General features: G+C 55.9%; 1 protein-coding gene across 1 annotated transcript; it reads right to left on the bottom strand.

Annotated features, from left to right (window-relative positions):
* Positions 1–2,416: 2,416 nt before the first annotated feature.
* On the bottom strand, positions 2,417–12,278 carry SP7 (Sp7 transcription factor). Its single transcript, XM_034935767.3, has 3 exons — positions 12,041–12,278; positions 11,523–11,590; positions 2,417–5,280 (listed from the first exon to the last, which is right to left on the bottom strand). Exons 2-3 carry the CDS (start codon positions 11,541–11,543, stop codon positions 4,006–4,008), a joined length of 1,296 nt encoding a protein of 431 aa, XP_034791658.1. The 5' UTR covers positions 11,544–11,590; positions 12,041–12,278; the 3' UTR covers positions 2,417–4,005.
* Positions 12,279–12,565: the final 287 nt, after the last annotated feature.

Genomic DNA, 12,565 nt, shown 5'->3' with positions numbered 1-12,565 from the left:
ATAAAAAGCGGGCAACCTAGGTCCTTCACGTGCGCAGTTCACAACAGAGTTCGCGCTACTATGAGAATCGAATGCCGCTGATCTGACAGGAGGCGGAGCTCAGCTTGCTCAGCTCGTCTCCGGCTGTGCGGTTCCTTTACAGGCCACCGACACGACGGGCCGTGGCGCGACCCCTGCTCTAACCTTTTCCCATAGCCCCATTTAATTTCCTATGTGAGTTCACCGTCACCTGGGAAGTCACAGAAAGCTTGAAGAACATAAGGTATACACTGGGGATGGTTTGGGGAACCTGGCTGGGAAAGCCTCCCTGAGAAGGGGAAGTGGGCAGGTTTGAGGGAGAGGAAGTCGGTGACTGACAGATTAGTGGAGAGCACTGAGGACCCACGGTAGTTTCCGTTTGTACCTTAGTCGTAACACCATCCAAACCCAGATACCCCTAGGAAAAATCACTCCGGCCTGCAACTTGCATCCTTCGATGAAACCTCGATTTTCACCATCAGGTTACAATGATCGGTTAGGTGCCTGCATCTTACCCTGTAAGGTGAACTGGAGAGAAGGAACAGTGCTGTTCCGCCCGCTGCCCCCGCCCTGGCCTGGCACAAGTACTGTCCCCTCCTCCATACTGCTTATTTAACGTTTGTGGAACGCTTTTCACCATTTGCGGGTTCTAGAAAGGCCCAAGTCCAGGCCCGGCGCGCTCACCCAGTAACTTCACCAGGGGGCGCGGCTGGCCAGGCAACGCAGCGACCGTGACCCACGCCCTATGGGCTCCGAGCGCTTAGCGGGCGGTCTCCGCCGGCCCCTCCCTACGACCTGGGCGGGAACCGAGAGAGCGCGCAGGCCGCTTCTAAAAGGGGCCCCCCTACTTTGGGAGTCGTCACCGGAGCCTGGGTGCCCGGAGCTCCGCCCGCTACCCCTTCCCGGGCCCGCTGGAGCCCGGCGTCCCGACCCGGGGCCGGTAACCAGGCGCACATGGCCCGCCCGGCCCTGTTTGTCCTGGCAGCGCGCCGCCGCTATTTGAAGCGGTTTTTATCTCCCAGAAACCAGCAAAACCCCAAGCGGAGTCTAGGGAAGATGAAAGGGCCGAAGGGTTGGGGAGGGGAGGACCGCGAGGCTGCGGCGGGCGGGAGCTGGCACCGGACAGGCGGAGACCGGGAGGCGAGAGGGCCAGACTCTGGGGGGTCCGGAGGAGCCCGCCCGGCGGGGTTGAGGCGGGATCCCGGGGGTCCACTCCAGGCCGCCGCCTCGCTCAGACCAGCTCCAAGGCGCCCCCCGCCTTTCCTCTGCCCCAGCCCCCTCTCCCGGGTCTCTTCCGTCACAGCCCCCAGCCCACTAAAGAAGTCTTCGGAACTCGGATTTCTTCAAAGCGCCTTTGAAGTCGCGCGCCCAGCCGGAGGGCAGGAGATTTCGCACCTGGGCGGGGGCGGGAGTGGCGTCAGGGTGGGGAGGGGGCTCGTAACCCGAGCCCCCCCAGGATCGCCGGCCCCCTCCCACCCGTAGCAGCTCCTCTTGCGACCCGTGCGGTGGACAGTCCGACGCGGGGCGCAGCTGGGAGTCGGGCCCAGGCCGGGGGGAGCGGCCTGTGAGCCCCCTCAGCCCAGCGGGGTAACCTTGGGGGGCGGGGGCCGCACAAAGCCCTATTGTGGCTCGGGGATGCTGCCACAGAGTGGTTTTTGTTCTTCGGCTAACTCCGTGGCGGGCACGACTGATTGCAGACCCAGGGCAGGGGGCGGGTTACGTGCCAGGCCCAGTCTGCCCGCCAGGAGCCGCACCACCGCCCGACTGGGGCCGCGCAGGAGTCCGCACTGCAACCGCGGTGCCCGCGCTCGGGTCGCGTCACTGCCCTGACCAGGGTCAGTTGGTGCAGTCCAGAAAGGGCCAGGGTAGAAACCAGTGAGTCTTCCCAACTCTGCAGAAAGCACTGCACGCCCAAAAACTGAACACCGCTGGAGGATTTGACCGAGAAACAATTTTGTTTTGTGTTTTGTTTTGAGACGGAGTCTCGCTCTGCCGCCCACGCTGGAGTGCAGTGGCGCGATCTCAGCTCACTGCAACCTCCACCTCCCAGGTTCCACGATTCTTCTGCCTCAGACTCCCAAGCAGCTGGGATTACAGGCACCTGCCATCACGCCCGGCTGATTTTTGTATTTTTTAGTACAGACAGGGTTTCATCATGTTAGCGAGGATGGTCTCGAACTCCTGACCTCAGGTGATCCGCCCTTCTGGGCCTCCCGAAGTGCTGGGATTACATGTGTGAGCCACCACGCCCGGCCGATAAACTATTTTACCGCGAGCATAGGTGAGCAAACGTGCACAATAGAATATTCGCCCATGAGTAGTCCCCAATTTGCTAAGGAAAAAAAACCATTGGCCCTCGCTTCACCCTTCCTCTTCTCCTTTTCTCACCAGAACAAAATTTCAAATCCAACTTTTATTTATTAAATTAAAAAAAAAAAGACTCCACAAAGGGCATGATCCCTTCCATTCCACAATGTTCTCTCCCCAAGCTCCAGCGGCTTTAACCCTTTAACTTGGGGCCTTGAGACAGCAGGGGACAGAAAAGGAGGATCCAACGTTACAGGAAAGGCACGAAGCGGCTTTAAAAGTCACTGGAGGTGGAGATGGGAGCATCCAAAGTCCCAGGGTGGGGGTGCGTGGATGCACCACCAGATCAGCTTGGGGGCCTCTGTCCTCCTAGCTCTTTAAGTTCTTTCTCAGGGCTTCTAGGCACCAGATCTAGCATAGTGCCTTGCACAGAGTAGGCACTCAATACATACTTGATTTATTTGAATGTGATCCTAGAGAAAGCCTTCCCCACCCATTCTTCAGGAGGTGCACCCCCAAACCAATGTCCTCCTGTTAGATGGGCTTCCCCAAAGAGCACATCTAAGATGGCAGCTGCAAGCTCTCCATAACCATGGCAACAGGGGATTAACCTGATGGGGTCATGGTGTCTAAGGGGAGGGGCAGTGGAGGAACCTGCTCTGCGGTCAAGGGAGATGGGGTACATTCCAGTCCTTCTCCCCTCCATAGGACTTGAGGTTTCACAGCTTCTGGCTGGGGCTGGGGATATTAGGGATCCCCCTAATCAAGAGATACCCCATCAACTGTTTAGCAGAGATGTAGCTAACCCAATTTGTAGAGACTTCATTACAAGAGAAACCCTATCAACTGAGATTCTGATGATAGACATTCTATTAACAAGATCTTCTCCACTAACATTTTGTCTATACAGAGATGCATTTGACTAGAATTTCCTTAGCAGAAATGGATCCACTTCCCTCCCCAGCTCACTCTACCTGACCCGTCATCATAACTTACATAAATAGAATTATTACTATTCATTACTCCTGGTACATAGGGGTTAAATATACAGGCCTGGGGGCAGCCTCCCTGACCCTGGGGTCACCCCATCTTTGGGATCAGATCCCCACTGGTCTGCCCCACTCTTGGCACCCTCTGGCCAGGTCACTAACCCCAATACCCCCAACCATGGTCCCTGATGAAGAGGCCACCAGGGGGCAATAAATTATCATTATCATTGTGTTTGTAAAAAGGAAAAAGAGTTCTGGAGAATGGAAAGCAATGGTGTAAGAAGTTGGGAAGACTGAAGCCTGGAGGCTGAGGGACAGCAGGAAATAAGCTTGAGAAGCAGAAAGGGGTACATGTCAAGGAGTGAGATGGAGAAATAGTGTTGGGAGCCCAAATAGAAAGTGTGTTGGTGTGGCAGGGCCAGAGTCTAGGAAGCCGGAGTGCAGGTATCAGGCACAAGGGGAGGGCCTGAGATGAGAGTTTGTGGAAAGCCAGTCTCATGGTGAAGAGAGAAGGTGAGCTGAGGAGGCCTGCAAGGAGATACCCAAGCCCAGAATGGCCAGGAGGGAGACAGAGGGAGAGAGCCCCGAAGGATGGCATGCATGGGGTAAAGAGAGTGATTGGCAAGCAGTGGTCTAGAGAGCCAAGAGAGACTGTCAGGGCAGCCCTGGGGTGGGAGACCTTCCACCCGGCTCAGATCTCCAGCAAGTTGCTCTGCTCAGGGCTGCCTCCAGGGGCTTTCTCTGGGGTTGCTGGCGAGGCAGAAGGTCGGGGCGTCTGACTGGCCTCCTCTTCCCCTGTGCTGCGGCCCTCCCCCAGCTCCTTGGGGCCACTGGGAGGGGGACCCGGGCCTGGTTCTCCGTGGGTGCGCTGGTGTTTGCTCAGGTGGTCGCTTCGGGTAAAGCGCTTGGAGCAGAGCAGGCAGGTGAACTTCTTCTCCCGGGTGTGAGTGCGCACATGACGCTCCAGCTCATCCGAACGAGTGAACCTCTTGCCGCAGAAGAGCCAGTTGCAGACGAAGGGCCTCTCGCCTGTGTGCCAGCGCAAGTGGGCCTTCAGGTGCGAAGCCTTGCCATACACCTTGCCGCAGCCAGGGATGTGGCAGCTGTGGATGGGCTTCTTCCGCAGCCCAGCCGCTGCTGCTCCCAGCCGCTCTAGCTCCTGGCAATTAGGGCAGTCGCAGGAGGAGCGCCCTGCCCCACTGCCCCCATATCCACCACCGCCCCCGGTGCTTGCACCCCGTGGGGGTTTGGCTCCACCACTCCCCTCTAGCTGCCCACTATTTCCCACTGCCTTGGGTTTATAGACATCTTGGGGCAAGACATGCTGGGGCCCTGGTTGCAAGAGGTGGGGAGCTGGGTAGGGGGCTGGATTAAGGGGAGCAAAGTCAGATGGGTAGGTGGGCAGCTGGGGGTTCAGTGGAGGCTGAGCTGGACCTGTGGGCAGTGTCCCTTGCAGCCCATCACCCTGGCCCTGCCCACCACCTAGCCAGTTGCCTCCAGGGTGCATATCCCACCATGGAGTAGGAGTGTTGCCTGGGCCTGGTGAAATGCCTGCATGGATGCCTGCCTTGTACCAGGAGCCATAGGGGTGTGTCATGTCCAGAGAGGTGTAGACACTGGGCAGACAGTCAGAAGAGCTGTGCCCCTTGGGCACTAGTAGCCCAGGGTCCTGGGTGCCCGTGGGCCCAGGGAATGAGTGGGAAAAGGGAGGGTAATCATTAGCATAGCCTGAGGTGGGTGCTGGAGGACTGCCTGCAGGTGAAAGGAGCCCATTAGTGCTTGTAAAGGGGGCTGGATAAGCATCCCCCATGGTTTTGGAGGCTGAAAGGTCACTGCCCACAGAGTACGGCTTCTTTGTGCCTGCTTTGCCCAGAGTTGTTGAGTCCCGCAGAGGGCTAGAGCCACCAAATTTGCTGCACGCTGCCGTCAGCATGGCCAGGGGACTGGAGCCATAGTGAACTTCCTCCTGTGGAAAGAGGGGTGCACTGCTTAGGGAGAGGGGAGGAGAGGTACAAAATGAAGGGCAACACTTTAGGACTGAGACCTAGAGACATCCACAACAGAACAGAGGGGTCAGGGAAGAGTTGAAGAGGGTGGAGAATTACAGGTAAAAGAGGTTAGCCAGTGAGAGCTGGACCTCAGGGCAGACTCTCATGGAGTCGTGGGAAGAAGAACAGAGGCCCAAGACTGCAGCTCAGTATCCCAACCCAGGAGGCAGGAAGCAGAGCTCATTCTGGAGTTGCTAGGGGTGTACTAGGGGCCTCCAAGGAACAGGAGGTTCTTTTTCTTTTTTTTTTGAGATGGAGTCTCGCTGTTGTCGCCCAGGTTGGAGTGCAATGGTGTGACCTCGGCTCACTGCAACCTCCGCCTCCCGGGTTCAAGAGATTCCCCTGCCTCAGCCTCCGGAGGAGTTGGGATTACAGGCACCCACCACCACACCTGGCTAATTTTTTTGTATTTTTAGTAGAAACAGGGTTTTGCCATGTTGACCAGACTGGTCTCAAACTCCTGACCTCAGGTGATCCGCCCACCTCGGCCTCCCAAAGTGCTGGAATTACAGGCATGAGCCACTGCGCCCGGCCTTTTCTTTTTATTTAAAAAAAAAAAAAATTATTTTTTGAGACAAAGTCTTGTTCTGTCACCCAGGCTGGAATGCAGTGGCCCAATCTCAGCTCACTGCAAACTTTGCCTCCCAGGTTCAAGCAATTCTCCTGCCTCAGCCTCCCACATAGCTGGGATTACAGCCGCACGCCACCACATTGAGCTATTTTGTATTTTTAGTACAGACGCGGTTTCACCATGTTGGCCAGGCTGGTCTTGAACTGATGACCTCAAGTGACCCAAAACTCCTGACCTCAACCTCCCAAAGTGTTGAGATTACAGGTGTGAGCCACCGCACCCAGCCAAAAAAATATTTTTAGAGACAGGGTCTCACTCTGTCTCCCAAGCTGGATGGAGTGCAGTAGCACCATCACAGCTCACTGTAGCCTCAAACTTCTTTCTGGGCTCCAAGCGATCCTCCACCCTCAGCCTCCAGAGTAGTTAGGACTACAGGCACACGCCAGGGGCTCTTTTTAAATGGCTGTGAGAAGAACTGGGGATAGAGACAGCAGCTAGGTGAAGTGAGAATTGGGGATCCTGACCCTTGGAAGTAGGTTTGGAGCAGATCGAGGCCATGGGCAGGGCCTTGGAGAGGAAAGATGAGGCTCAAAGTGCAGTGTAGGGAGAAGGTCAAAGTATTAGGGGACTATATTTGCTCCCATGACACATTTTCCCAGCTTCATCCCATACCCCATATTCCATTTCCTGTCGCTGCTTCAGCTCCTGACTAAGGCAGTGGTCTTGTCTCCCTGAGGTCCAATCCTCATGTCCCTGCTAAGGAATCTCTTGGCAGAGACTCCGGCTGGAGAGCAAGAGGAAGTGATGGTGGAGACACTGGGACATTGAGAGGGAACAGGGCTGCCGCCAAGCCCGAACTGTGGCTGAGACAAGAATGCCTTTCAAGCAGGCAGTGAGCACCTCCTGCTTTGTGGTGCCAGCTGGTACCCCTTTGAGAGGGCTGTAAAAGCCCAAAGTCATCATGCCCTTCCAAGGCAAGGAATGGGGTAACTAAGATACTGGCCCACAGCCACACTGCTTCATGCCTCAGTGTCCCCTAACATGTAGTCCTTCTAGCACTGTGAATGAAGGAAGACATGGATGTAGTGTATGGGAGTCTTTTAGAAATGCAAGGGTATCTTCTAGCCAGGCGCGGTGGCTCACGCCTGTAATCCCAGCACTTTGGGAAGCTAAGGTGGGTGGATCACTAGATCAGGAGTTCAAAACCAGCCTGGCCAAGATGGTGAAACCCCATCTCTACTAAAAATATAAAAAAATTATCTGGGTGTGGTGGCGGGCGCCTGTAATCCCAGCTATTCGGGAGGCTGAGGCAGAGAATTGCTTGAACCTGGGAGGTGGAGGTTGCAGTGAGCCAAGATGGTGCCACTGCACTCCAGCCTAGGCTACAGAGCAAGACTCCATCTCAAAAAAAAAAAAAAAAGAAAGGCAAAGGTATCTTCTTAATGCCCACCATGCTGCTGCTACCAGGCCAAACCACTCTCAAGATCTTCACCTCTCAGGAACTCATGGTTCCTGATGGTGCCTCTCCCTGGGTGAGGCATCCAAGGAGGAAATGCCCTATAGCATCCCTGGCTGGCATAGATGGTCATTCATTGCTGGGAATCCCACCAAAAAAGATGCCCTCAAAATCTACCCCTATACAGTTATATGGGTATGAAAGGGCTAGAAGAACAGTTTTGAGGATTGGGTTCTTCATAAACTCATATGGGCCTGATCCTTTCCCAGTAAGGCTGAGAAAAGAACTCAAGAATCCAGAGTTCTCACACCTGTCTGGTAGCTCTTAGCATGTAGTATGTGTACGATGCCAATCCGAGAGGTGGGCCTGGGGCCCTGGGGTTGCCATGAGGCATGTGTGCAGTCCCCACTTCTGCGCTACACCCCAAGTGCAAACCTGCTGCTCTTCCTGCACAGTTGCCTCTCTCTAAGGTCCCGTTGACTCCCAAACTGAGCCACCAAAAGTTTTCTCCAGTCTAACCACAGTGAACACTCACGGTTCCCCCAGTCAGGGTTTCCCGGGAACCCCTGATCTTCCAAGCAGCGGGTGAGCTATGGCAGGGTAGCTGATGGGGAGGAGTCAAATCCTAGCAGAAAGAAGAGGTAGAAACATGGAGTTCAAAGCAGAGAGGCAGATACCCAGAGATATGGGGCACAAAGGACCTGCATAGGGTAAGGGATTGACAAAAAAGACCCATAGCAATGGGGGAAGGAGGACCTGAGAGGAAAAATTGGCATTGAATAGCAGAAATAGCTATAATTCCAGCACTTTGGGAGGCCAAGTGGGGGAGGGTTGCTTGAGGCCAGGAGTTTGAGACCAGCCTGGGCAACATAGTGAGACCCCATTTCTAGAACAGATTTTAAAATTAGCTGGGCTTGGTGGTGCATGCCTGTAGTCCTAGCTCCTCAGGAGGCTGAGATGGGAAGATCACTTGAGCTCAGTAGTTAGAGGCTGCAGTGAGCTATGATTGTGCCACTGCACTCCAGCCTGGGCAACACAGCAAGACCCTGTCTCAAAAACAACAGCAACAACAAAAAAGAGGCAGAAATAGGCAGGGACCTAAAAGACCAGAAAGGTAAAAAGACACAAACTAAGAAGGAGAGATGATGGAAAAGAGACTGGGCTAGAAAAGCAAAGGAAAGCAGAGAAGAAAAGAAAGGAGTGGAAAAAAGAAAAGGGGGAGGAGGAGGAGGAAGGCGGCCTTCCTACCTAAGAGAAAACCACCATGGTGCTGGGCCCCAGAAAACCCCCAGACCAGGCCACTCCTCCCTTCTTCTCCCCCCTGACCGCCCCCTCTCCCTCTGCCCAGCCCGGCTCCGATGGTTTCCCTGCGGTCGGTTTATTTTTAAAAACGCCGACGCCGTCCCCCGCCCGGCCCTCACACTGCGGCCACAGGGGCCTCAGCCAAGCCCAGGGACCCCACCCAGCTGTGGGGAGGGAAGGAGTGGTGAAAGAAGGCAGCCAGCCCCAGGCCAACAGGAGACCCCAGCCCTGGGGAGTGGAGGCCCAGAGGGCCCTCGAGGGCAGGGAAGGGGGAGCGAGGAACCAGACCCACTCAGAATGCTCTGGGGGCTACAGGCTGAGCACGTGGCTAAGTTTCACCACAGCCTCAGTTTCCTTCTCTTGCTGATTGTTCTCTCCTGAGAACTTGGGGAAAGAGCACTGGTTAAGAGTTCTAAACATGTGTCCCCATACCTGATCAAATGTGTTCCCTTTCCAGGGCCCAGCAGTCCCACCTTCGAGTTGTTCCCTCCCGACCTCCACCCCACCACCCTTAAAACAAAACAAAACAAGACAAACAGAATTAAAGTATTGAAGTGGGAGTGTTTGGAAAAAGAACAAGATAGGAGCTGTCCCAACTCTCCCACCCAGATGTGGAGCAGGGGAGGGGGATCCCCTCCTCCCAGGGAGCTCGTGGTGCAGTGCCCAGCCTGGCCTCCCAGTGGAAGTGCTCACTAGACATCTCAGGGCTGACTGGCCTTAGGTTTGGAGCAGTCAAGGTCCCATTTTCCAGTTCTCAACTTTCTCAGCCTCCTCCCAAGTTTCTTCGTTCTCCCAGCTTCCCAATTCTCCTTTCCCACCTAGGCCCCCAACAATTTCTTCCCCTTCCCTGTTCCCCTGAATCTCACTTGGCTGAGGTGAGCCCCCCATCAAGCAGCAGCTGCTTCCCTCTCTGAACCCCACGTTCTTCCCACTGCCAGAAAGCCCACCCATACAAGGCAGAGGGCTTCCTGGGGAGGTGGGGAGGAAGTTGAGGGCCCAGGTACTCAAAAACTAGGTGCAAGTGGTCGAGGGACAGGAGGGACTGGTGTGCCTTCGTGTTGCAGGCATCTCCAGCTCACAGGAGTGAGGGGACATGAAAGTCTAGCTTCCACAACACTCTCCTTTTGCCATGCACTATCCCAATCCCATGTCTTTCCAGCAGGCCTCTGGGCCAGTCCCTCCCAAGCCACCAGCGCCACGTTGGCAACACTGGCATGATGCCCACGCCCACTGACACTGTCCCTGCCCTGGGTGGACCCAGGATTTCCATGCATCTTATTGCTCAAGACCACAGTGTTTCAATGATGGCTCAAAATAGAGTCTGTTGGGGAGGTGGCAGGACGACAGTCTGCTCCCATTACAGCTACGGGTAGACCCCTGGCTGGATACAGAGTGTGACAAGGGACGTGGTGTCCATTTGGTTGGCTTGCATGCTATTCCCCCAAACTCAGCCACAAATTCACTATCTCACAGCCTTGTGCACACACCATTTATCACTTGGACTCACAGCACTCAGATGGCCCAACTTACACACACACACACACACACACACACACACACACACACACATACACACATATACACACACATACACACTCTCAGGGCCCGTGGCACCCTCGACTGCACCCTAACGATTACACTCAGGCCAATGAACACAGGTGTTAAAAGACTCCTGCCCCATCTCACAAACACACACCTCTCCCACAGGTTGAGTGAGTTGGCTCACTCCTGGGCCTGAGCTAGGGCACTGGGAAGAGAGATGTGGGACCCAAGAATAGGGAAGAGTCAAGGCTACTGAAGGGGACTGACTTTCAGGGAGGGCCCTCTGGCCCTAAATTCCTGCAGAGAGACCCAGAAAGCAGGACAGAGATGGTGACAGAGGAACAGTGTCAGAGACCCAGAAGCAGGGAGGAATCTGGCCCTGAGTGGCTGTGAGCCCTGCCTTCCCAACTCTGTGCCTTGGGTCCCCCAGAAGCCAGAGTAGAGTCAGAAATTTCTCAAGACCCCAAACCCTGACCCCAGTGGTACCCCAATTCCCTTTGTCCCCAGCGCCAGAGGCAAGGGATGCTGGGGTCCCAGCCCGGAGGGGAAGTGGCCCAGTCCGCCCTGGAGCCTCCCACTCCCAAAATAGAGCTGAGTTTGTCTTTGGCTGAAAGCTAAATATTTGTAAGCCGGGCAAGCGGCCTCAGACCCCATCCCTCCTCCTTGGTTCCCTCACAGGCCTGGGCTCAGTTCCCCTGGTCAGCTCCCCCACAGGCACAGGCTGGCCTCCTCCTTTCTCTCATAGCCTACCTCCTCTCCTCCACACACCAGCTCACAGGCCCAGCCCCCTCCCCACAAAACTAGGCAAGATCCTGCCTGGGCTACGAGTCCCAGGAGACAGGACCCCTAAAGAGCTATACCCAGTTGCTGCTCTGTGCCCACTCAGCCAGTCCTCTCTGCCTTCTATCTCTTCTGCCAGCTTATGTATTTCCCACTCCTCTCTCCTCACTCCCCCTCGCCCCCCTCCCCCTCCTTTCTCCATCGCTTTTCCACTCCTCACAGTCAGTGTGCTTAGCTGACCTTAGGTAGGGGTCCATGCCTTCTTCTGACCTAATCCCCTCTCACCCTCTTTCCACTGCCCTCTGACCCCTGACCCTATTCTTCCCTCCCTTTTCTCCTGCCCTCTGCTTCCCCTTTCTTGGACCCCACTCCTCTCTCCTCATCAGAAGGACCCCTGGAATTGACAAGCACCACAGCTACTATCTATGTGAGTTGGAGGAGGTGGGTGGGCAAGGACTAGGACCATTAAGGTTGTGGCTGGTTTCCTGGGGGGAAGAGGGGACAGTTACCTCAAGCAGGGAGGACGCCATCCTGAGGCTGGGGAACGGGTCCCAAGGAGCCAGGCAGATGGAGAGAGCTGAGCCGGGGGGTGGGGGGGGAGAGAGAGAAAAGGGAGAGGGAGGGAGAATGGGAGAGAAGAGATCTAAAGTTAGAAGGGACCGGGGTGGGGGGTGGGGGGCTGCTCTCTGTCTGTAGGGATCCACCCTCTAATTACAGCTTTCCCAGCGGAGAAGGCTCCAGATCCAATGAGGAGGGCGAGAGAGGGAGGCAGAGGGTCCAAATTTCCTGCTCCATTTGCTGAGCTCCCCAAAGAAGGGATCAGGGAGGGAGAGGAGAAAAAGGGGCGCCCATGGAAGGGGTGGGAAGCAGGAAGAGGGGAGAGCAGCATGGGCAAGTTGTCAGGGCTTCCTTGGGGGGCTGCTGAGGGGAGAGGTTAAAGGGATGGTGGACCCTGGTGTCCTATACGCGGCAGCAGTCCCATAGGCATCTGTGGGCACCCCTCCCAGAGCTCCCCAGTGTCATGTACCTGGGGGAACCTGGGGCTGGCTGTCCCGAGTCTCTCCTCTCTGGAGGTCTGGCAGGGAGAGTGCAGGCAATGGGTGGCCTGAGGGTGCTGGGAGGGATCCGCTCTCTCCCAGGCCAGCTCCACTCCTGTTCCACTCAGGCTCCGGTCCTACAGTCCTACTCTGACTCCAGAGTCCTTGCTGCTGCTCGGCGGCTGCTGCTTCTGCTACTGCTGCTGCCTAGGCTGCTGCCGCCCGCCGCTGCTGAGGGAAGGAACAGGAGGGAAAAGGAACAAACCCCAAACCACTAATTAGAGATCCAGGGGGGGGATGGGGGGTTGGGGACGACACTCACACAGAGAGACTGGAACGCACTGACATACACACTCATGGCCAAACACAGGGGTGATGCATGCACACGTACACACAGTACCACTCACATGGGTACAGCCACTATCATGAATGAACACAGACGGACACACACAAATGCACACAGTGACGCACTGGAGGCACACGCACCACACCCGCCCCAGCTGACCATGGAGAGG

Source organism: Pan paniscus, chromosome 10 (assembly GCF_029289425.2).
Source record: "Pan paniscus chromosome 10, NHGRI_mPanPan1-v2.0_pri, whole genome shotgun sequence".
NCBI lineage: Eukaryota > Metazoa > Chordata > Mammalia > Primates > Hominidae > Pan > Pan paniscus.
The sequence above is the reverse complement of the archived record's forward strand: the minus strand, read 5'-3'. Positions and strand labels throughout refer to the sequence as shown.